The sequence below is a fragment of the Wolffia australiana genome, chromosome 3 (assembly GCF_029677425.1).
Source record: "Wolffia australiana isolate 7733 chromosome 3, ASM2967742v1".
Lineage (NCBI taxonomy): Eukaryota > Viridiplantae > Streptophyta > Magnoliopsida > Alismatales > Araceae > Wolffia > Wolffia australiana.
In genome coordinates this window covers 14,894,398-14,919,794 of record NC_135837.1, presented here as the reverse complement: position 1 = coordinate 14,919,794, position 25,397 = coordinate 14,894,398, and the positions used below count along the sequence as shown (strand labels likewise).

General features: G+C 40.9%; 1 protein-coding gene across 1 annotated transcript; it reads left to right on the top strand.

Moving 5' to 3' along the window:
• The first annotated feature begins 3,174 nt into the window (after nt 1-3,174).
• Nucleotides 3,175-8,659, top strand: LOC144701016 (Phototropic-responsive NPH3 family protein). The gene is made up of 4 exons (XM_078572666.1): nt 3,175-5,305; nt 5,706-5,775; nt 6,354-7,571; nt 8,015-8,659. The coding sequence occupies exons 1-4, from the start codon at nt 5,247-5,249 to the stop codon at nt 8,549-8,551; spliced, it is 1,884 nt and encodes a 627-aa protein (XP_078428792.1). The 5' UTR covers nt 3,175-5,246; the 3' UTR covers nt 8,552-8,659.
• Nucleotides 8,660-25,397: the final 16,738 nt, after the last annotated feature.

The following is a 25,397-nucleotide window of genomic DNA, read 5'->3' as shown; positions in this document are numbered from 1 at the left end:
GCGTTATGGGCAAATGCATGGTATGATTGCAAAGTATCCAGAACCTAATTTTCACTCCTGTTTTTATCTAAACCAGCTGCACGAGAGATTTTTGACTCTCTTAAGTAAGCAGTATTTTTCCATCACCATATTCTTCATTTTCTCCATGATTTGAGGAAGCATTGTGTATGCTGAGCTGATTAGGACTGGCTGACACAGTGAAGCAGCTGTAAGATAGAAAAAATAACTTTTTTCTGGGAAATATTTCCTTTGATGATACTGACCAGCTAATTTATTTCACGACATTTGATGGTGAAATGGAGGGGGTAACTCTTTTGGGTTTCTTAAAAAGGTGATGCAGATGATAGCATCGTAACATAATTATGGAAAAATTCTTATAGTTGTAAATTTCTAATTAATTTGATCCATTTTTGTTCAATCGATTATGTCTATAGTAGTCAATACCTTGAATTCCTATAACTATCCAATTCTCATACTACACTCAGATTTTGATCTCTAGGCACATGAGATAGTTTCTTAGTTGTCATCCGATCTAACCCTTTAGAGAAATTTCAAATAGATATCTTTTGTAACAGTATAATTTGAGTATATTGGATTTGATAAAAGACCGTTCTCGATTCTACTAACCGTTCCTCCCTTAGAAGACTATGACGATCCCAAAAAGATGTTAGGTCCATTTGATAATGGTTGTACGCTACTATTGTCCCAATCATCTCTAAATATTCGTCCTTAGACATAGAAAAGATTTCCTCCACTAGCTTAGCCTAAAAGGCACCTATCAATATATCCTAGAACCTCGTTAACCATAGAAAGCACCTAATAACACAGTACCCCATGACAATTTCTCTAGTTCTAAGACAAAGATGATGGCCATAACTTAACACTTTTAGGATGTATGGAAGATAAATAAGGAAATCAAAGATGATGATGTGGAGGGAAGGTGTTTTTTCCTTGTGTATGCTAATGGATACAGAAGTCATGCAAGAACTGCATTTAGCCTTTGAGTTAATTAGTGGAGATTTCAGGACCTTTAAAAATTCATTAAGTAATTGATATTACTAAACTGAGATTATATATTTCTAAGAGGGATGTGCACTTAGGAGAGATAATCCTAAAAATTTTATGACTATGGTGTCTTTGTAAAAATTTGATATAAGTTCAGATGATTATCTTAGGTATAAAGCATAGTAAAAATACATTTCATTAATGAGAGCTTGTTTGGTCATAAAATCAAAAGCCATATACTAGGCATCATATAAAAATAATTGTAAAGAAATTTAAAAAATAATGATAATTAATATATATAGGAAGATTTAATTACATATAGATAGTAATTAATAGGGTACAAGTAGATAGATCAAATAATACAGTTCAATAAGCTAAGTGAGAATATCAGTGCTAATAATAAATTTAAATGATAATAATACCTTTAAAGATACATTAATTTTATTTCAGGAAGATATCCATGGAGTTATAAATCCTATAGCTTAACACACATTCCATATCTCATGTAAAATTCATTAATACAGATAATAGTAATTATTAATCATGAAGTTCAAAGTTATGTGCTGTGATAACTTGATTATAATGTGATTCCATGACAATAGATTATAACTTATAAGTGCGTAGACTAAACATTCCTAATAATAAGATGTTCAAGAAAGGTATCAAAATATTCACTTCGGGTAATATTCTACTCTTGCTCATGTGATGGAGATGGTTGCTCCAGTTGCCATTTGCGTGGATACAATAAAACTTGATTTAGGATATGAAAATATTTCGCTGAATTGATTGATATGAATCCACCTGTTTGATTCATACTCATGTTGTGTAGATCGTCCTTAGACTAGTCATGGGACTCAACAATCATAGCTTGGCTATAGAACACCAAAGTATAAGAGTGTTGAAAGGACTACAAAGCAATAATTAAGTGATCAAATGGATCCTTTCCACATGCAAGATTATGCCTAATTTTCTACATAGTGTGCTAGTGCGTAACACATGAGGCACAATAGTGTTAACTGGGTTGTTACTTGTATGCGTTGTAATAAAATCGTGCTTGTTTATTGTGTTACATAGAGAAAAATACGGCCACCGGAAACAAGCCATGAAAATACAAATAAATAAAATAGTGAGGAATGATTCATGGAGATGATATCACAGCATAATTTGTTGACTTTCTCTCACTGAGATGATATTTTAAACTTCCAATAGTTTGCTCAAACACGGTATCCCGTCAGGTAGGTAATTTGATCATCAGCACAATTTCATAGGGTTTGTCAAACATTTGAAGGACACGAATAGTCAAATGTTATCAGTGACTGTCTTGAAGGTTCTTCGACATCAAATAATATCCCTTCCACTGGTCATCGAGATCAATTTAAAATCCCCATAATACATTGGACTCTGACATGGGCATTATTCTCCCTCGGTCCCTCCCGTTAGTGCTGTCACAAAAACGGAGGGAGGATTCAACGATGTCAGGAGTCAGTTATTGCGTTCTTACATCATCAAAAAAACTTCATCTCTCTATCCTTCTGGACGTTAAAATGTCAAGTTACTGCAGACGGTTTCCCTTAGATGAGGGCCGGAAAGATAGCTCAAGCTGCAATCAATCTCAAGTGGGCTTGTAGATTAAATAGAGGCCGTTGATGCCAAGGAAGCATGTTCCTCACGTCGCCATCCAAGAGCTGGGTTGTCTAGTGAAGTTAATGGTTTTGTGGGATTGAATTGGAGTTGGCAGAGCAACTATTGCGTCTGTCAAATCGAGCCCACGCAAAAGGCGCAAGAATTGAAGGCATCCTGCCAGGTTGACTGCAGCGTCTTCGGCCTACAATGAATGACCCGATATTATCGTTTTAGCGCCTCCTGCTCTGGCATTAGCTGTAGCCATTAATGCGGATCACTGCCCCATCGCCAACGCATCAAACACACGTCTACCCTCTCTCTGTGTTTTTGTCTCTCTCTCTCTCTGTTTCTCTCTCTTCCGATCCGTCGTTTTTATCTTTGTCGTCACTACCCACTCTCTTTTTCATCTCTCTTTCTTCCATCTCTTTAGCTCTCTGCCTTCCTCCCTCTCTCTCCTTCTCTCTCTCCCTTGTTTTCTCCCTCACCTCCATCTCTTTTATCTCTCCTCTCTCTCTCCCTCATATCTATCTCTTTTATCTCTCCTCTCTCTCTCCCTCATCTCTATCTCTTTTATCTCTCCTCTCTCTCTCCCTAGCTTTCTCCCTCATCTTCATCTCTTTTATCTCTCCTCTCTCTCTCTCTCCCTAGCTTTCCCCCTCATCTCTATCTCTTTTATCTCTCCTCTCTCTCTCCCTAGCCTTCTCCCTCATCTCCATCTTTTTTATCTCTCCTCTCTCTCTCCCTCGCTTTCTCCCTCATCTCCATCTCTTTTCTCTCTCCTCTCTCTCTCTCTCCCTAGCTTTCTCCCTCATCTTTATCTCTTTTATCTCTCCTCTCTCTCCCTAGCTTTCCCCTCATCTCCAACTCTTTTATCTCTCCTCTCTCTCCCTAGCTTTCCCCTCATCTCCAACTCTTTTATCTCTCCTTTTTTCTCTCCCCCTAGCTTTCTCCTTCATCTCCAACTCTTTTATCTCTCCTTTTTTCTCTCCCCCTAGCTTTCTCCTTCATCTCCAACTCTTTTATCTCTCCTTTTTTCTCTCCCCCTAGCTTTCCCCTCATCTCCAACTCTTTTATCTCTCCTTTTTTCTCTCACCCTAGCTTTCTCCTTCATCTCCAACTCTTTTATCTCTCCTTTTTTCTCTCCCCCTAGCTTTCCCCTCATCTCCAACTCTTTTATCTCTCCTTTTTTCTCTCACCCTAGCTTTCTCCTTCATCTCCAACTCTTTTATCTCTCCTTCTTCTTCTCTCTCTCTCTCCCCCTAGCTTTCTCCTTCATCTCCAAGACTCCAACTCTTTTATTTCTCCTTTTTTCTCTCTCCCTAGCTTTCTCCCTCATCCCTATCTATTTATCTCCTAAGTTTCTATCTCTTTTATCTCTCCTCTCTCTATCCCTAGCTTTCTCCCTAATCTCTAACTCTTTTCTCTCTCCTTCTCTCTATCTCTTCCTCTCTTTCTCCCTCTATCTCTCAATATACCTCTTCCTATCTTTCTCCCTCTTTTTTCTGTCCCTGTATTTCTCCCTCTATCTCTCTCTACATATCTCTCTCTCCCTCTCTTGCTCTTTCTTTCTGTCTTATCTCTACCTCTCTCTCCCTATCTTGCTCCCCCTCTTTCTCTCTTTCAATCTCTTCCTCTTTCCCTCCCTATCTTTCTCCCTGTCTTCCTCTCTCTCTCTCTACACATCTTTCTCCTCATTTTCTCTTTAATATCGCTACTTCTCTCTCCCTATCTTTCTCCCTCCTCTCTCTTTCTTCTCTCTCTCTCTCTCACCTCTCTATCCCTCTCTCCTCTATCTATCTTTCTCCCTCGCCTCTTTCTTCCTCTTTCCCTCTCTCCTCTCTCTATCTTCCTTCCTGTTTTTCTCTCTTTCTCCTTCTCTCTATCTTTCTACACCTCTCTCTTCCCATCTTTTTCCTCTTTCTCTCTCTCATACCGCGTCCGATCCGTGTTTTTTGTGTCCTGGTCGTCCTCAGTCGATGCCTTTCTCCTCTCTCTCTATATCCTCTCTCTTGCTAGTTGCTACACTTGAAGCCCCAGCTCGGGTCTTTAAGGGTGTCCCAGTCCTCTCTCTATACCCGAGACGAGCTGTTGCAGCAGTTCGACTCTTTTAAGTCACCCAACCTCCCCCCCCCTCTCTCTCTCTCTCTCTCGCTAGATTTGGTGGCCCAATAATCTCTCTCTCTCTCTCTACTCTTCAGACTTGTAGTTGTTGCAGCAGCTTGAGTCTCTTACATGGTCTCTCTCTCTTTCTCTCTCTAAACCAGGGGGAACGACAGAATAGAAACTGAGTCCTCTGGAGGTCTGCTGAAGGTCTCGAGGTTGTTTTTTTTTTCCTCGGCACGGAGGGAAAGAGGGGCTGCAGCGTTGTTTGCGTGGGGCTGCCGGCAGCGGCACTGGATTTTAGCCGGCGGGGCGTTTTGATCATAATTGATCGCCCGTTTTCAATCGAGGCGTTCATCGCCGATTGAAAAGATGACATCTTTCTTCGGTTCCGATCTCGAGAAAAGAAATTCAAGGCCGGGTTTTTGAGGGGATCTCCTGGGTAGTTCGTGTCTCTACCCTTGTTTGATCTTTCTTCTCTTCTTCTTTTGCTCATTGAGGGATCTGGTCCGAGAGCTATGGCTTGCTTGAAGGTCGGATCAAAGTCTGATCTTTTCCAGTGCCGAGGCCAAACCTGGTGAGATTCTCTTGTGTGAATGTATTTTTTGATGTGATTATTTTTAGCGGGTTGAGTGTAGGATTTCGTCTTATGAAACAGTGATTTTGAATTTTGAGTTGAATTTAAACCTAACTGATGAATTTTTGGGGTCGGGATCATGTTTGATGTCTGAATTGAGGACAATAATTGACGTTCTGGACGGCGGATTGCGGGAGTAGAAGCATTTTTTAGCTTTTTTTTTTCGTGAACTCTTAAACTTTACTGCTATAATCGTGTTTTGTTTCTCTTCAGAGAGAAGATGTATACGTAGATATATGGAGAACATTAGCGTTTATATTTCTCTAAATAAAATTGACTTTTATTTCTCTTATAGTTCATACATGAATCGTGATCAGAAGACTTTTGTTGATATTTACAGGTTCTGTGCCGCTGGCCTGCCCAGTGATGTCACCGTTGAAGTAGAAGACATTTCCTTTCATCTTCACAAGGTTAGCATCGCTGATTTATTTTTCCCACCAGTATAATCTTCTCGAAATGTCTTTAAACTACCCACATTTTATGTTTCAATGGCCAGTTTGATATTTGGTTGTGCCAATCACAGTTTAAATCTCCTCTTTAATATTCCTACTTTTTCTATGAATTATCCTAAAAGAATTTTCTTACTACTTTCCTTTGAGTAATAAAGACCAAATTTTTACCCGCCATCAAATGAACAACCCATTTTTTACTGGTCTGGCCGACCCATTACACTGGATTTACCTTCTATTGTCCCTGGAACTCTACTCAGAATTCAATATAAACTCACAAAGTGATCTATCATTATATTCATTTGGTTGTGCTTACTAAAAAAAATAATGGTAGAGATAGAGATGGAGGGAAATAGAGATAGAGATAGACGTACAGACTGATATTGAAGGATAGCGATAGAAATAGAAGGATATCTATATAGAGAGAGAAAGAAAGAGAAAGAGTTTAAGCCAAAGATAAATAAAGCAATTACCACATCGCCCTTAACTTGCACATATGTGTTTATGTGGCTTATTTCATCTCTCTTTTATGTTGTCAGTTTCCTCTGTTATCCAAAAGCACCACGCTGGGGAGACTGATTGAGGAAGCATCCTCATCATCAGCAACAGGGCAAAGCGAGGGCAGCAGGATCAAGGTCGAGGGACTCCCAGGTGGAGCAAAGTCATTTGAGATGGTCGCCAAGTTCTGCTATGATGTGAAGATGGAGCTGACGGCGGGGAACGTGGCAGCACTCCTGTGCTCTGCTGAACATCTGGGCATGACCGAGGACTGCAGTGAGAATAATCTGCTTCTCCAGGCTGAGACCTTCCTCACCCAAGTGGTCCTCCACAGCTGGAAGGACTCTCTGAGAACGCTCCAGAGCTGCGAGGCCCTTCTTCCCCAAGCAGAGGAGCTGCACATAGTGGAGAGATGCGTGGAGTCACTGGCTTCCAAGGCGTCTGTCGATCCTCAGCTCTTCGGTTGGCCGATTATGGCAAGGGGGCCCATGCAGAGCCCAGGAGGGAGCATTCTTTGGAATGGTATCAGCACTGGGTCCCGGCCCATAAGCTCGCAGCCTGACTGGTGGTACGAGGATGCAGCAAGGCTGAATCTTTCCTTCTACAAGAGGCTCATCTCCACCATGGAGGCCCACGGGGTGGCCAGAGAGGTCATCTCAGGGTCTCTTGCACTCTACGCCAAGAACCACATCCCAGGACTGTGCCGCCGCGGTGGGGAGCTTGGGCTTGGGCATCATCATCGGCTTGTCTCCGGGCCGGTGGAAGACCAGAAAATGCTGCTTGAAGAGATTGACCGGCTGCTGCCGCTGGAGAAAAATGCTGTGGCAATGAAGTTTCTGTTCAACCTCCTGAGAAGCGCCATCATTCTTGATGCTGACTCTCTCTGCGTTTTCAATTTAGAGAAGAGGATTGGAATTCGGCTGGATGAGGCCAGCTTGGAGGATCTGCTGATGCCCAGCTTCTCTCAGTCGGCAGATGAAGTGCTGTACAATGTGGACTGTGTGCAGAGGCTCCTTGACCACTTTCTCGAGGCAGGCAACGCCTCGCCTGGCTCACCCGCGAATGAAGAGTGCTCACATGGGTCGCCGTCTTTGGCAAGATCCACCGCTGTCGCAAGGCTGATCGACAGCTACCTTGCAGAGATCGCCCCGGATGTCAATTTGAAGTTGGACAAGTTTCAGGCTCTGGCAGAGGTTGTGCCCGACTATGCCCGGCCCCTTGACGATGGCATCTACCGCGCCATTGATATCTTCCTGAAGGTAAACAAATAATATTCTTAGGCTGAATCTCTATCTCTTTCTCCTTCTCTATGTTCTGTCCATCTCTGTGTCTTTATCTCCATCTCTATGTTTCTCTCTTTCTATATTCATATCTCTTGTTCTATGTCTTGATATCTCTCCCTATCCCTGTCTCTCTCTATCTTTATATCTATCTCTATCCCTCCCTATCTTTCTCTATCTCTTCTTTATCTCCATCTCTCGCTTAATATTTTTCTATCTCTTCTTTCTCTCTACATTTTTTGCTTTCTTCTTTACCTCTGTCACTATCTCCATCTCCATCTATATAGAAATATATATATATATATGTGTGTGTGTGTGTGTGTGTGTATGTATCTCTATCACTCAGAGTCTCTATTGCTATCTCTCTATCTCAATCTCTATAAAGATATAACCCAATCTCCTTCTGAAACTTGCTATGGCAGTTCCACCCATGGGTGACAGAGGGGGAGAAGGAGAAGTTGTGTAAGGCCATAGATTGCCAGAAGCTGTCGCTGGAGGCCTGCACGCATGCGGCACAGAACAGCAGGCTCCCGTTGAGGGTCATCGTGCAGGTGCTCTTCTTCGAGCAGCTGCAGTTGAGGAGCTCCATAGCTGGTTGCCTGATGGTCTCGGAGAACTCAGAGCAGCTGAGGGGAACCAGCGAAGACGGCGGAGGGTGGGCTGCTGCGGTGAGGGAGAATCAGGTACTCAAGGTGGGCATGGACAGCATGAGGATGAGGGTGGCAGAGCTGGAGAAGGAGTGCCTGGGCATGAGGCAAGAGATACTGAAGCTGGGCCAGGACAGGGGTAGAGGATGGGTTGGTGTAGTGCCCAAAAAGTTGGTGGGATTTAGGATCAAATCTCAAATGTGCAGTGCCCATGAAGACTCTGTCAGCGAGCAAAAGAGTACTGGGGGGAAGACGGACAAGTCTCCTGTGAAGGTGAATGGCCGAGGGAGCAAGTACTACATCGAGGGCTGACCTCTGTTCTTGTGATGCTTCCTTTGTGAAGATGTGTTTTCAGTATGGCTGTGAGCCCATTAGTAGAACTGGTCTTTAATGGCATAAAGATACCAACTTTCTTGCTGAGAGGATATTCCTTGGAAATGAGTGACTCATAGTGAGGAATCGGTATGAAGAGAGAACAGAAAAAGAAATGCACCTTCTTTTGGAGTCGAAGAAGGTAAGTGACATGATATCTGAGTTGAAGTAGCCCATATATAAACAGGATCCACACATGATGGCCTAACCTTGATCGCAAAGGAGGTTAGTGAAGGGTTTGTATTGTTAGAAGTTGTCTCTGTACCAAGCAATGACTGATTCATCCATGATCCTTCAACATGCCCTTGTCATTCATTCTCTTTTCTTCCTCCTCGAGAACCTCTCTCTCTCTCTCCTCGAAGTTAATGGTGAACAATTCATCAAGTTCCATTATTGAAAATGAAGGTTTTACAAGCAATTTGGTAATTTCTACATAGGTATATATCATTCATATCAGTGCCACCCACCTTCCCTCACCCATGCCATGAACACAAAGTCAGAGAACTCGTCCTCAACGGGAGCAGATGATGTGTTGGATGAATGTTATTGCCAGCACCATGGAGTACCACCTTTCTCTACTTGCTGAGCACACGAGAACAATGATGCTCATTCTCTATGAGTAGCATGTCACGATGTTGACGCCGGCCTTTACCAGAGTGCCTCTGCTCAACAGCGCTATGGAAGGACTGTCCTCATGGCCGGTCTAGTTGTTTGCCAACCTCATTGTGTCAAACTCTATGTCTAACAACAATGAGAATCACCTCTTATTGGTGTCTTAACTTCTGTTGCTCTGCCACAGAGGTTAAGACAACATTAAGAGACTAAGATAGTTTCTTAATGTTGTCTTAACCTCTGTAGCATATCCTAACAAGATGCCAACAAGAGGAAAGTGGTCCTCAACTCTTCCCTTTTCAGGCAACGGATTTGGGACCCAACCGCGGAAACATACACATTTTTAATAGTGAAAACATACACATTTTTAGTAGTGAAAACATACACATTTTAGAGTTAGCATATGCATGATATTATTAATATTATCTTTATTTTACTATGAATTTGCCCTCCATGCACTAATTCTTTAAAACCTTCATTATGACCATTTATCATTGTTAAATTCTATCTTAATTTGAAGGCCATTTTCTTTATTCCATTAAGAAAATATTTTTAAATTAATATGGCGGTATAAAATAAAATAATTTTTTTTTTGTTGTAAGTGGCCGCTCAGAATTAGCTGGTGGCACTCAAGCCAGCCAACAAGCGTACATCGTTCGAGCCGACCAGTTGCCGGCAAGCACCGCAACACAACAGCCCACCTGTTAGCACACTTAGCGTATAGAGTGGCCCTCAAGAGGCCCAACAACAGGCCCACAGGAGCCCTAGGGAGTTCACTCGCAAAGAGGGAAGTACTTATTTTCAATCTATACATCTTTGTGAAATTTTTATAGACTAACACTTTCTTGAATTTTCCGACATGGGATCTATATCCCATTGTTTGTTTTAGGTCCGCAGCGGGCCGGGTCAAGGAGAAACAAAGTGATTACGGCCCAACGGGCTGCAATCTAATGAAAACTTTAAAGGAAATCATGACCGGCTTTGAACCGACCCGGCCCAAAGCCCTTGACATGTCAAGCTTATTTAAATAGGTGGATATGATCTCATATGTCCGATATGAAAGAAGATTGGACGGTGAGATATATCTCATTTTATTCAATTGGTTTTTCTTTATTTTTCAGGCCCTCTGATAAGCCACGACGGCTGACGCTGACTGAGACCTCACCAAATGGACGAATCAGAGCACATGGAGTTGACGCAGAAGCTGATAGGGCATGCTGGCATGGCCAAGAAAGGGGTACATCGATTAGAATGGGTCCACGGCTGCAATTTAATTGCAGTTGTTAACCCATACCAAGGGAGAATTGGACGACCGAGGGGCATTCCCATCCTTATTCAACCCTATCTGTCATCCTCGTCCGGCCGACCGGTGAAGGCCGCCGACAAGGGGAACACTTGCCGATCCAACGGCCCTCTAGGGGCCGTCTAGGGGCCATTGGATAAAGCCCCACCTCTTGCGGGGTCGAGAGAACCCCTCTCGACCGATTGAAAGGGAGAATTGAATCTACATTTCCCCCCTTCTTCGTTGCAGGAAAGAAGGGGGGACGGCGAGGAATCTTGAAGGTGACCCAAGAGCTTGTGGAGGTGCCATGGCACGCCTTGACAACTTAAAGGACTCTCAAAAAGATCACGAAGGATCAGAGCGTCATTGAATGGCACCAGGGCAGAGGAGAAGAGGGAAGGAACCCGCATACCGAAGCTAGGTGGCGGTGACTGGCGCCACCACTCTCGTTCTTCGTATCAGGGTGTTTGGTTAGTTCAGATTATCATAGATTAATTCCCTATTGTATCATCATTATGATTACCAAACAATTATTGTGAGTGTTATAGGAATCCGCAAGTTCATTTTCGATCAAAATCCATACATCGATTTCATTTTGGCATTCCATCGAAGACCTTGTGTGTTCAATACTAAGATAAGTTCTTTTTAATCAGCATTAAAAAAACTAAAAATATACATCTCTCCTATCTCGACCGCTATTGGGAATTATGTTGAACATCCAAGAGGCGTTCGGCAGAACTACCCATTACCTACCATTTTTTACTCTAAAAAAATATATAAAAACAATAAAAATATATAAACCAATATCTCTCTTATCCGATCCTCTTTCGGACATTTGGTCGAACACCTCCAAGGTGTTTGACTAAATTGCTCATTTAACACCCAAAAATCAGTTATAAAACATATATAAAATAAATGTATAAGTATATAAAATATATATATTAATTCTATAATAAATATTATAATCATATAAGCCAATTTCTGCAACTATAGGCGACTTTATAAATAGATATTTACTCCCCAATTACCCTTAAGTAACACTTTTATCATCTCTTAATCTCTATCTATATCTATCTTGCTACTTACATAGTCATATTATAATTAGATAATTACTTATTCTCTTCCTAGCAATAAAATCTCTACTCTCTTCTTTTTTTTTCTTCATTACTTATTAAAATAATTACTCTCATTAAGTAACTCCTTACTTCTCATATCTTATTTCCTTAGATCCTTATTCTTCACTACTTATATTACTGTCATCCTTAACTATCTAGTATCTCACTTCAATATTCTATCTAGTATCTATATATATATAATATGATATTCTCTCCTATCTAGTTCTCTTATTAACTTAATATTCCCTCAACTTACTAACTTCTTATTTCTTCTTATACTTACTATCCTTATTATTATTTCTTATTAACTAGTAACTCAATTATTAAATACACCTCTAAAGGCCAGTCCCTGTGGAGATGACCTTACTCCAATTATATGTCTGAGTGAGCTTTATACTTTTATCAAATTTATTTGATTTTAGGCAAATTAAAAATACAACGACATTAAAAATTAACATGCAATTTGCCTTCATCACCTACTAGGGCCGATGGAATATGGGGTAGTTTTTTCCACATAGTCATTTAGGAATGAAATAGGATGTCCGTTTCAACTTTTCATGCCAATGGGACAGGTTGTCTGCACTTGGGACACCAAGGGAGTCCTTCCCGCAGCATATCATATGTTACATACACTCTTCTCTTGCCAATGTTGGGTGCTTGATTTCAGGTGGGACGTAGAAGGTGAGAACATCAATGCTCTCTTTGGTAACTCCTAGCAGCCGCCCCATCGAGTCCTACCACATGATCATCCATCACCAACTATCAATAATGATGCTCTCTTCGACTATACCTTCGAGGCCAAGTTGGCTCTTTCTAAATAGAACCAGGTTGTCAAATGAGCGGGAGCCACTATGTCCCCTTGTAGAAGCATCTCCTAGGCCACCTCTGCCTGAGCGAGTAGTCCTAGGAACCAGGAAGGACCAGCTCCTTCCAACACGCTAGCTCCACCTAATAGAGAACAAATTTCTTCATCGTCAGGCACAAGGCTTTTTCCTCTCCGAACCAATAAATACAAGATGGGGTATTGTTGGAAGTATCTCCATATTCAAATTTTCACATATCAACCAGATGTGTTGGTGGATGAGTAGGACGATGAGGATGTCCCAACACTGGAGGGAGATCACGATGGTGACTTCATTCAGTTGGGGGCCATACAAGTAGAGTCATTGACTGCCCTCGACACAATAATCTGAAATTATTCCCTAATTCTTATGCTTAATGAGTTTCCATAAGAACACCGCAACATGTTCTTTCCCAAGTTGGATCTCAAGTCAGGATACTTAAAATGAACAGAAAATTGTTAAAAAAGGGTGTATTGATATAAGATAGGAATTCATGAAGATGATTTCATAGTGAATTTATAGATCGATTTCTATAAAATTCACTTAGAAATCCAACTCAAAAACTAATCTTATATTTCACTTGTCATTCATTTTCCATGAATACAATGTGTTCATTATAGTGGATGTGTGGTGCTTAAAATGATGTACATGAATACTTCAACCTAACTTAGAGAATATGATGAGATCATAATATGGAGATTACTAATACTTAGGCATGTGTTGTAACTATTCTTTTTTATAGTCTTTAGATAGAATATCACTATCTAGTCTCACTCATATGATGAGTATAGCCGATCCCTGAGCCACTAATATGGAGACACTAAGGATATATATTAGGTGCTCTTTAGCAAAGGGTTAGTGGTCATGTCATGGATGTGTAAGTGGTCCTTACAACCGAGGCATCAAAGACGTCTTGTGGACATAAGGTTGTACTTTGACTATGACCAATGAATTCTTAATAATAGAATTCTTAACAGTCTTAGCTTGGATGTAGCACGAAGTTCATGAATATGATTGAATGATCAAGATAGAATTGTTTTCCCTCGAAATAAGATGACATAGTTCAAGGAAGATAATGCAATGAAGTACCTGGCCAAGGCAATGAAATATATGAGAATATTTCTTCTATGATTTTTGAATGCATTAATAATTATTCAGATGACCAATTAGGATTCGATAGTTGATCATACCCTTAGTCATCATAGGAGCATCAAATGTATGAGGAATATACTTACAAAGTTACCAATGATACAAAGTTTCCATTAGTGAGTCAATAAACTCATTGGTATCTTCTTGAGCACGAGGTGTAGCTTGGTACCCATAGATTGGAAACTTGATTTATCAATTGGGTTAAATCAATGTATCATTAAATCTTTGTGATGATGATATATAATGAAGTTGGAAGGCCAATAAAGGTTATTGGTCAATCTAGCCATTATCTAGACTAATACATAGGCCTAGAGGGACGTACACATAAAATATTTTGGATGACAGAAGATATACTTAAATTTTAAGGATTTCAATAAAAATTTACACTTAGTATAAATAGGGGAAACCCCAAAAAAAATTCACCTATGCAAGAAATTTTCAGGGCCCTAGCCTTTTCTCCCTTATCTTCTTTGCTCACCTCCATTCACGATGTGATCTGGGTGGAGTAATAGACACATTGGATAATAACAAGGCTCGTTAAGATGGAGGAGATTCAACATGCCTATCATCATGCGGGCACAGCTAGAGGTTGAGCAAATGAGCAACTCACATCGTTTGGGGTGAGGAACCAAGGGATCGTGAATCCCATTTGTGCTCATGTTATTTGATCATCATTTTTTAAGTGTCATTACAATTTGGTTCGTTGTCTTTTGTTTTTTGAATTGACTTAGTTTCTTGTCAATCAAGGCCATAGAACCCCCATATTATATCTATAAGAAGGAAATATAATTCGTTATCGGGTACATGTGTGAAATAGTTGAGTGTTTCTTTTACCCTATTGGGGTCACCAAATACTCAACCTCTAAAGATAATATATCTCCTAGAATTGCATGACCTTATTAGTTTTGATACTGATCCTAATCTTCAGCTTTCCTGATGCACTCAACCGTGTCCTGCATTTGGCTCCCAATCATGTCAAACCCTTTCTTCAAGCCATCTATGTGCACATCCTCGACTACTTTTGGCATATTCTATCATTTCAAGGGGAGTTCGTTATTCCTCAGTAAATAAATCAACTTATCCATACGCAAAGAAGAAATTTCTCAGTGCCAATGATGGCAAACAAATAAATGAAATTGTTGATGTTGAAGCTACATAATTTGAAAATGGAAAGGAAGTTAAGGGATTCAATAGCACTTGTACTAAATGAGGACCAGAGTGTAATTAGTGTAGTAATGAAGTAGAAGGGTAACTGTGAGATATCATTACACTAGGGTAGTGTGTTTAGTAAAATAGTGATCCAAAAACTTGTACATATGATGGCTAGTGTATCAATTCATTGAAGTCCCACATAGACTGAGCCCTAGGGTGTCATTTACCTTAGGCATTTTCTAAAGATAAAAACATTACATATATATATTAAGCAAGAATAGTCCCAAATATGGTGTGCAAGTTCCCCCACAAGACCTCACATACTAACCCTATACAAGAAGTATAAACGAGTGTGAGAATGTATGGCTATTGATGACATGACACTTTCATAGTTATGTGATGGGGTGTTAAAATTAACAAGAACCATGTCATCATCATAATCCTTGGATATGGAATGATAATCATCATTATGCCATGTGGTAGGCCAATATTTAATATCTTCAGATATATCGTCAGTCGTAGAGGAGGGCAACGATGCTTGATGATCGACCTAGCACTATTGCATAACAAACTGTAACATAGGTTGGGATGGTGGTTGGCAAGGCGATATGATATGAGGGGGAGGTGGGTCGGGTGGATGAGTCAGAAATGGGGTGTGTGGGTGATCCAGTGTAAGGCCCCAAAGCAGGCAACATTTCCTTGACATAGACCTGCGTGCTTATTGTGAGTACATGTCCGCATACTTGGACTCATAATAGGGGATCGCGTCCTTAAGCAAAAAACCACACTCATCATGGGTGGTGACACCCGACCTTGATCTTTAAAGCCAATGCCCTTTTGGTGCTTGTGCTTGTTGACGCGCAAACATGGTGGATCAGGGCAGACTGCACACATGTTGGGCGTGCAGCTTGCCAAGAGTGCGTGCGAGTGGGACGTGCAAGTTGGGAAGTAAAGGCACGTGTGTTGTGTGTGGGAACTATTCGGGTGTGTGAGCCATGCGTGCACTCCGCACACACACTACGTTTGCAAGGCGCAGGGCAGGAGACATCTCACAAAGAGACTAAGGCATTATCACATAAAGAGCATCAAGACGGCTATGGGGTGCACGACACCCAACTTGGGCGCGAAGCACGGTGGCACGTACGCAAACCATGTGCGATGGTGTTAGTGTCGGTGCTGGTGGTGAGTGAAGTGTGAAGGCTGGGATGGACTGGCAAGTGTGCTAAGTGTCACGGCCATGGGCGCGTGGCGCTTGGCCTAGGCCACGCATGTAGCGGTGGTGCTCGCAAGTGTGCATGTTGGGCTGCAGACTTCAAGATGTAGTAGTGCCACTGCCTAAGTGGGTGGCGCTTCTTCTCATTACTTCAGTATCTTCCCTGATCTTCCCCCATGTAATGGCTACAACTACAATGTACCGTTCTTATATATAATGCAATGATCCAATTCATGTACGGGGCTGCGTCTCAACCCTCCCTCCTTAACCTCAAAGCATTCTAAAACTATTTCTCAAGACTTCTGCTATCTGAGTTCCTGCCACAATGAAAGGTTTCTCACTGTTCCTGCCCAAGCACTAAGGTTAGCACACGTTTGATTTGAGCATTTTTTCGAGCTTGAGATTTGACCGCATGAATTCTAGGGAGAAGGGGGGTCAGATAGGATGTGGGGAGGGACGCAAGGGGACACTCTAAATGTATCTAATAGTGGAGATCTGAGCTAGGGTCAAACTAGAGGATAGAGCCAAAGGGATCTGAGGAGGGAACTAGTGGTCAAAGGGGTAGTGGATGATGGGAGAGTGATGTTGAAAGGGAAATTTAGGGATGTGTGCCAAGATGTGAGAGGGGGAATGATAGTTTGTGGGAAGAGCCAAGGGCGTAGAGGGTAGTAGGGAAGAATGAATGTATAACCACCCTGACCTTTCTTATCCTCCATATGATCCCCATCCTTAGTCTTATCTAATGCAGATAAGAGAGACAATTCATTTTGGGGACATAGATTTAACAACTTTACCATTGGTAGTAGTTTTCGGGTGCCTATTAATCCCTTTTGTAGGGGACTGATAGTAAAAAAGATATGCATCCTCACTTGAGGTGAAGATGTGGGCTAGGTAGACATGGAAGTAGCCTAGGATCATGCCAAGGTCTCATGCCTAAGTGCTGAGGCCATTTGATGGATCCATTATTGGCAGGCTCTAAGTAGGGTGACAACCTTATTCTATATTCATTGCCTCTACAATGTAATCAACTTAAGCGAGGGGAGGAACAAAGATATGCATTCTCACTTGAGAAATCTAGGTGAGAATACAAAGATACGCATTCTCACTTCAGTCATGTATGAAGAGTATGCCCGAGGAGAGTACAGTAAGTGAAAAACTATAGTAAGTTCTTGAAAACAATGGGATGATTTATCAGCTTTTTCCTTACTAACATCATACAATAAAAAGGCTCTAGTTGGTCAACCTCAACATGTACTACTATGTTACTAGGGATTTAAAGATTTATGTATATTTGTCAAGATGAATCAATATTTTTAGAGAATTTGGCAATGACTGAAGGGCATTAGGTGTGAGAGATGTGGAAAAAATCTTCATAACCCAATCCATACTAAAATAGAATGGGGATGTTGAGTTCTTGATCTGCGTGGCTCTATATTGTCCATAGGTCTTCCTAGACTCCTTGAGTTGAAACCAGATGAAGACAATTATGATGATTGCAAGCACTAAGACAACATGGCCTAGAGTGTTCCTAGGGGCCAAGTACACCGTTTCAAGATCATATTTAAGAAGAAGTTTGGTGGCAGATTGCCCCCCGAGTAAGCACAAAGGGTGCTGGCATGTGTGAAATGTCATCTTTTGAGAATGAGATGAGCCTGCTTCCATTAGATTTGTTGGATCCTCACAACAAGATTGTGTTAACATATTCAGAAGGCAATATGATCTTTAGTTATCTGGGGTCCATAGTAGTCTGTTGCACTAAGGCTACGTGTGACTATGGGATATACCCTACGGATTGGGACAACTAGGACAAGAGTACTCATAGGGATAATAAACACACCTACACTATCGGGCCATGTAGAGGGTATGATGTGGGTTATTGTGGTTTGCTCCTTGACACTGGTGACATCATTGCTAGCTAATATTTTGTATTGAGTATGTCAATCCATAATGGGGTGAAATTGATTATCTCAATAATCATCGTGTAATATTTCCTATAACAAGATTTACCATGTCATCTTGACTATGCAGCAATGCCAGTCCTCAAGTTGACTATATCATCATTGACCATGTCAATTTTGACCATACCAGCATTGACCATATTAGAGTTGACCATGTAAGATCTGATCATGTCAATCTCAACATTAATCATGCCAATATTAACTATGTCAACATCTAAGTATCAGTCATTTAGGATTTCGCAGACTCAATTCCATTGGGTTGTATGATTAGACCAAGGGTCACTAGGATCTTACCAACCAAAATTATCTAGAAATTTGACCCAGCCATGGTGATAGGAGGAGATTTTGAAGATATATGTTGGCCCAGATCGGATTGGGGACAATGAGTAAACCTAGTCAGGTAAGGACAATTCATGACAGGTCGAGTTGGTTAGACTATCTTGGTCTAGACTGATTAGTGTGAATCAAGCATGATATGGCAATAATGTTTTATGTAGTAGGAGGATGAGTTATCTTAGGAAAAAATGACCTGGTATGTCCAAATGTGAACATATGTAACATTTGGGTATCCACATGTGTAACATCATGACCCCTAGACCTATGAATTGAATGATGGTTTGACAATAAATAAGTTAAGGAAATGACAATAGTTGTATGACATGTGATGCCTATTCATTTGTTTCTCAGCTGTTATACCATCATCATTATTACTAGGTACGGTTTATATTAAATCATTGGTGATTAGAGATATGATATCAGTAGTTGATGCACTATCGTTTCATGATTTTTTATTTTTATAAGCAAAACAGTTTAGTTTTTGCTTTCAATGACATCTAAACCTCTCTTCTCTGCATGTGTCACCAACAACATTAGGATACCTTTTCATTTTTTATGTCATCCTGGTCTTTTATCTGATATTCCACGTAAACAAGGATCACCAACATGGCATCCATGCATCCATTTGTCCCCAGATGGATTTATAAAGTTACCTTGAAAAAAATTGCATGCATTGATATTCATATCATCAAGAATCATGTCATTGAGACGATAAACTTGTGCCCAGATATGACATGAATTGGTAAATTGTATCCCTCTAAAATTGAGAAATAAGAAAATGAGGAAGAACTTACTTTTGATGCAGGAATTGCATAAAACATAAATATCTGATTTCTCAACTATTTAGTACGATTATGTCACACCTGAGTTATTGGTCCTCATCTAATAATGAGGAAAATTTTGTATAATTTTGGAGTGATTTTTAAGAGAAATCTAATAGTTGAGGAAATTACGCCTAGTTTTTAATCAGGTCAACTGGTGTGAGGCTTGTGGAAGTGATTGATGAAAGCAAATTACATGTGTATTTTTTTATGCCGTTGTTATTTAGTTTGACCAAATGGAATAAGCTTTCTCATCGTAAAAATTCACTCAAATATGTATTGTAGGAGTGGGTCATCTCCATAGTCACTCAAATGGAATATAATACTTGAGTTATAGTTAGAAACTTTAAGATAAGTCTAATAATGAAGATAGTTAAAAGGTGGAAGATAAGTAATGAGGGTAAGCAATTAAGTATTTAAGCAAGCTAGTAATATAGGTTGTGGAGGATTTTTTTGAATTTTAATTGAGGTGTAGGAGAAATAAGGTGAAGTATGTTTAATAATGATGCTATGATCAATAGGTGAGATTCTTATTATAATTATTTATTTTAACTAGTAGTAGGCTACATGTATGAAAGATTAAAAGATATAAAGTGAAGAAGGATGGTTTTGTTGGGATTTAGTTATGATTGGTATTTAGAATAAGGAAAGTAGTGAATAAAGAATTTATTTTAGTTTAGATATAAGATGAAGAATAAAGGGGATGATACTATTAATGATAGTAAGAAATAAACTATATATATTTATCACTCAACTGAGGTGGTTGTTGATGTATATAGAAATTTAAAAATAAGAGGAATAATTTATAGTTTTTATTTTGTGTTAGCCAAACTTAATTAATTAGTTAGAGAGGGAGAGATTAGTAAAATATATTAGGAAGAGTATAATTAATTAACAATTATATGTATCAATATATAGTTAGGAAATTTCATATAGTAGCAGAAGGTAGCCTATATAGTTTATATACTTAATATATATATTTAATTATTTTTTATAAGGTAAAATTAGGGAGAAAATAGTGAAAATCATATAAAATCCCAGTGTGTAGAACATGCTTGATAAAAGGCCTCAAAGAGGAAGATCCATGAAAATACGATGAAATTAAGCTTGGGAAGTAATTTTAAATAAATCTATGGATTTGAGATGGATAAAATGGCAAAGATCTACCAAGAGTAGTGTCGTAGCTCACCTAAATCACCTTGATTCAGACAGCCATAGTGTGGGGGCGTCAATTGCAGCCCTTAGCTTTAGTTTGCGACTTTGCATGCCTTCATTTGTGCTGGCTGGAATCCTAGGTGTTTAGGATCTCCTCTGCCTTTTTGAGCTAGACCTGCCTCCCTAGAGCTGTCACTGACTTCATTGCAGGTGGATGAACTGGCGAAAAGGTCTCCCATTTCCATAGAGAATCTCTGTTGGAGGATAAGTACATGTTTTTAAGGAAGAAGGGGTATCCTCATCCACCGTAGATAGGGATAGTCCTATCACGGGGTTCTCCACAGACCGTCGGATAGCTAATGGCAGTCCCCTATGACCAGAAACTATCATTTGGCTGATGAAGTCAACCGCCAAGGTGGGAGATGGAGGGATCTGACCCTAGCTGCCCAATCTCCTTTAGTGAGAATTCAACGGGTCCAATTAAATTGGAGCCCTAGCGTCACTTAGAATGATGCACCCCTTTTTGCCACATGGACCACCTTGTAAGTGGGCTCGTCAACTGCCCCATCAGTAGTCGCCCACCTGATTCATCATTCACATGGTTCTACCATCCTCATCATTGTTTGTTGATGAATCAGGTGCCTAAAATAATAATACTAATATATATTTTTAATCTTGTCATCCAATCACCTTCAGAGGATCAGATGGCTGAGATTATATCAATGCACTTCAATTGGCTTGATATGACTCAATCTTTGGGCCAAGTCAACTAGAATCCATGTCATGATTTCTTTCTAGTTTTCTTTAGATCACTGCCCATTGGACGGCAATCCATTTTGCTGATTGTCGGCCTGACCCGATGCGAACCTCAAAGAAACATTAAGAAATGTTCCACATCAAAAAAATTTATAAAAAATAGCTATATAAATGATTTTCCAGTATGATATATGAATTAAAATCCCATATCCCATGCGCATGTGCGGGGGCTATCTCTGTGTTGGGCCTCATGGATACTATGGCTCCCTTTGTGGACCTTTGGGCTTGAACTTGTGTGTGTTTGCTGGTGTTAGGTGTTGCTTCTAGGGTGTAGGTGCTTGTCGACTGTTGGTCATAATGAGTGCCCTGCGCTCACTTGCCTACGACTGGCTTGAGCATTGTTGCATCCTTGCTTAACCGTAGATGCCTCACTTAAAAAACCAATGTTTTTATATTTTCTTCATCTATCTCTCTCTTTTTACTTATTTCTTCAACTTTGACTACATCCCTGCAAAATATAAACTAGCATACTAGAGAGAGAATTAAACTCTAAAAAGAAATTTTTAGACACATTTTCAATAAGAATTAATGGGCCTGTAAGTATGTAAGAGTTACATTAAAAATTGTTGTTTTAAAAAAATGACCCATTGAATGCGTGAAATGAAAGTCCATATAAAATGAAGATAATATCAGTAAAATGATCCTAAAATGACCTTAAGATGAGTATGCTTTCATGGGTCATTATGGGTTCATTAGTGATCTATGGACATGAGATAATAAATACAAATTATGGGTTCATGGCTGTGTTTTTAACATTACCTAAGAGTTCATTACCACATTATTCAAATATAATTTCTTCGATGAAGCAGAAAGTTCACATCATTGATTGAGTGGTCAGGATCAGATCATGCACCCTCAGTATAAGAGGAAACATACTCAAGGAAAATGAGGCAATCGAATCCTTCGCCAAGGTAGTGGAAATATCTAAGAAGTTATAACTTGATTTTATTATGCATCAGTCTTAAATAGAGTGATTTACAAGGATTTGATTGCTGACCATAAAAGAATATTTGCTAGAACTGTAGCTGATGATAGTTAGGTTCCTTAAAATATTTGATGAATTTATCTGTGCCTTTAGAGGAAGTAGTATAGCATGGCATCTCATTTGGTCGCAACTTGACTTATCAACGGAATTAAATCAACCTATGAATAATTTAATCTATGTTTAATTAAATAGGTCAGCAATAATGAGTACATGAATTTTAGATTTATTGACTTGACTAGAACATGGGCCTAGAGGTTCGCATGCATAAGGTTTATTGGACATCAGAAGACAAACTTAAAATTTAGAACACAGATGTCAGATTAAGAATAAACAAGACCCTAGTTATCGAAACACTCAAGCAATTTTGATTTAGGTGCAATATCCTTTTTATTGATCTTTTATCGAGTCTCCTTTGTGTTTCTGAGATATTGGCATGGGGAGAGATCTTCACCAAAATACGGTGGCTATGTTTAAGAAGATGATGAGAAGATTGGATGTTCCTGGGACTATAAGGATATTTCTAGAGGTTATCCATCTGTATGGATTGAAGATACATGTACAAAGAATCTTTTGACTACGTACTCCACTTTATGCAAAGTTGATTTAAGAACTAACAAGTTAAGTTTTCATTTTAGAAGATATTTTTAGTTAACATATTTACATTTGAAAACTCAGATTTGGAAAGTCTTTCTTGCTCATAACCTAACAACAGTTCGGCATATTTTGTGTGTCTTTCATACAGTTCTCAAATCATTTTTTGCTTGGACTAAAAGATCCAGGTTTCTTTCTAATCATATGTCCTAATATAAGTACTTTCCCGAACTCTAGAGCTAGGTCTGGAAGGTGAGGAAAAGAGATTTCAAATTCTAAATGATAGTGAGGAGCATAATGGAGTTTCTAAATATCAAATAATGCTTGATGCTAATATGAGATAAAGGAAAGTTACATAAGAATCTGAAGCTAGAGCAAGAGCTTCTCTCTCTTCCGAAATCGGCGATTTCGTCATAACTTTTGCTACAGAGCTCGGATCGAGTGATTCTTGTTCCATTGGAATCCGAAGGCCTCAATCTATAGGAATCGACTACAAGAACGCCACAAACCAACTCCTACAGCTCCTGATCGAGCCTTTTGATTCCAAGAGGTAAGTGGCTCTATCCGATCTTTAATTTCGCGAATTCTTATGATATAGATGAGCTAAATATACAAAATTTGTACTCTACTTGTTCGTCGTGACGAGCCGCATCGTTCTATATCAATATTTTCTCATGAATTTTAACTCTTAATCAGCAAATTTGATTGGAAAACCACTCTTGCTGTATAAGCAAACTCGCAGCCCGAATCCAATGCGGGCTGCTGAGTTGGACAGGCGATTGTTGGCCGCCGTTGCCACGTCGGCGAGCCACATGGCCCAAGCCGACCATGTGGCAGCAGCTGACGGGTCCACAAAACCCATTGTGGACCCATCACCACCAATGGATTCCGTTGGAACCGTCCAAGCCAACGGATTTGCCAGCTTGGATGCATCCAACGGCCACGAAAACGACAAAAAAAACCAAAAAAAATGAAAAACAGAAAAGACAAAAAACGTACTCCGGCAGCAATAAATGCTGCCGGTCTAGAGGCTTACGAGTCCATCCGGACCGTCGCGACGGACACGTGTCATGATCGCGACGGTCCAAATGATGTACCCGCCGTAGTCCACCCAACGATTCAAAAAAATGAACCGTTGGCATTGAATGCCAACGGTCCATTAAGTCCACGTGTCTGCCTCGAAGACCACAGAGCAGCCTCATCAGATCCAACGGCCAGCAATAGATCTGGCCGCCAGCTGGATTCTGTTGGCGCCGTCAGATCGTCTTCGATTTCCTTGGGAGAGTCAAAGATTGTGGGCGCCGACAACGCATTCAAAGCGTTACCGGTAAGCTCACCGCCCGCACTAGACATTGTTGACTCTTCCGGACGTTCTACACCCTCAGATCTCCAGATAGCACACTAGTTGGAAGGCTCTGATTTGGCCACGTCAGTGGATCTTCAATTAGTACCATCCTCATCCAACGTGGCCGAGATCAACCAAGTTGACTCAACTGAGTCGCCTGCAGTCGACTCAGTCAAATACAACCGAATCGACTTGGCTGATCCCAGCCGAGTCGATCGGTCCAACTCGGCCCTTCCAAGCCAAGTCGACTCGGTCGACAATGGCCGAGTCGGACTGTCCGACTCGGCCGATTTTGCCCGAGTCGACTCAATCGAATCTGACCAGGTCAACCTGGTCGACCCGGCCGAATCTGACCGGTTTGACCTGGTCGACCCGGTCAAACCCAACTAGGTCCACCTGGTCAACCCAGTCGCCTATGACCGAGTTGACCTGGTCAACTCGGTCAACACTGACCACGTTGACCTAGGTGACTTGGTCAACGTGACCAGGTCAACTCGGTCAATATTGTCACCCCGATCTAGATTGACCAAATGGTCAACAATGACCGAGTTGACCCAGTTGACTCGGTCAACCTTGCACGGATTGACCACTTGGTCAATATTGACCGAGCCGGCTCGGTCAACCATGACCAAGTCAACCATGCTGACTCGGGTATCATGGGTCGAGATGAGTTGGTTGACCCCATGGTCAACCATGCCCATATTGACTCCCTGCTCAACGTAATTGACTTGCACCGATCGGACATGGGAGCTCATGACCCCCCTACCCCGGCTACCGAGGCCCCACTCACGCAGGCCACAACGACTTCACACGGCTCAGAATCACTTCGGAAGATGACTTGGGCAGCGCGAGTGGCGGGTTCCTCGCATACACCATCTACTACCTCACTCCCAAAACCTACACTTTCCCCTCTCTATGATGCTACAATCTCGACGAGGGGTTACATTGACTCCGAGGGTGTACGATTAGTTAGCTTCTCTAAGGAGGAGGTGACATGAATGGCAGCGCCATTCGCTTACACACTGATAGGGCAGTTTGCTACGAAGCGGCCGCTTATAGACGACATCATGAGAGTCTATACAGCACTAGGAAATTTCCTTGGACCGGTGGTCATCGGAGCAAGGAATCACAAGAGCGTCTTTATTCGGTTCCAACTTGAAGAATATTTTCGGAAGGCTTGGAGCTGTACCACATGGACGATCTCCAACTCCACGATGCACACCTACCGATGGACAGCCGAGTAGTTGGGGAGCTCACGCGAACATTTTCCCCACTCCGTTCCGGTGTGGATAGGTTTCCCGATGATGGAGGACCATCTCGAGGACGACGCCACGATGACGAATAACCATCTCGAGGATGACGCAGCGGGACGTCATCAGCCAGGCCGAGCAGCTCGCGCCGACGCTCGCCACCC

What these genes read in the sequence shown, in the direction of transcription:
- LOC144701016 (XM_078572666.1), top strand. Translation starts at nt 5,247, where the DNA reads ATGGCTTGCTTGAAGGTCGGATCAAAGTCTGATCTTTTCCAGTGCCGA. An exon ending in CAGTGCCGAGGCCAAACCTG is followed by an intron (nt 5,306 to 5,705) that starts GTGAGATTCTCT and finishes TGATATTTACAG; the next exon opens with GTTCTGTGCCGCTGGCCTGC. An exon ending in CCATTGATATCTTCCTGAAG is followed by an intron (nt 7,572 to 8,014) that starts GTAAACAAATAA and finishes TTGCTATGGCAG; the next exon opens with TTCCACCCATGGGTGACAGA.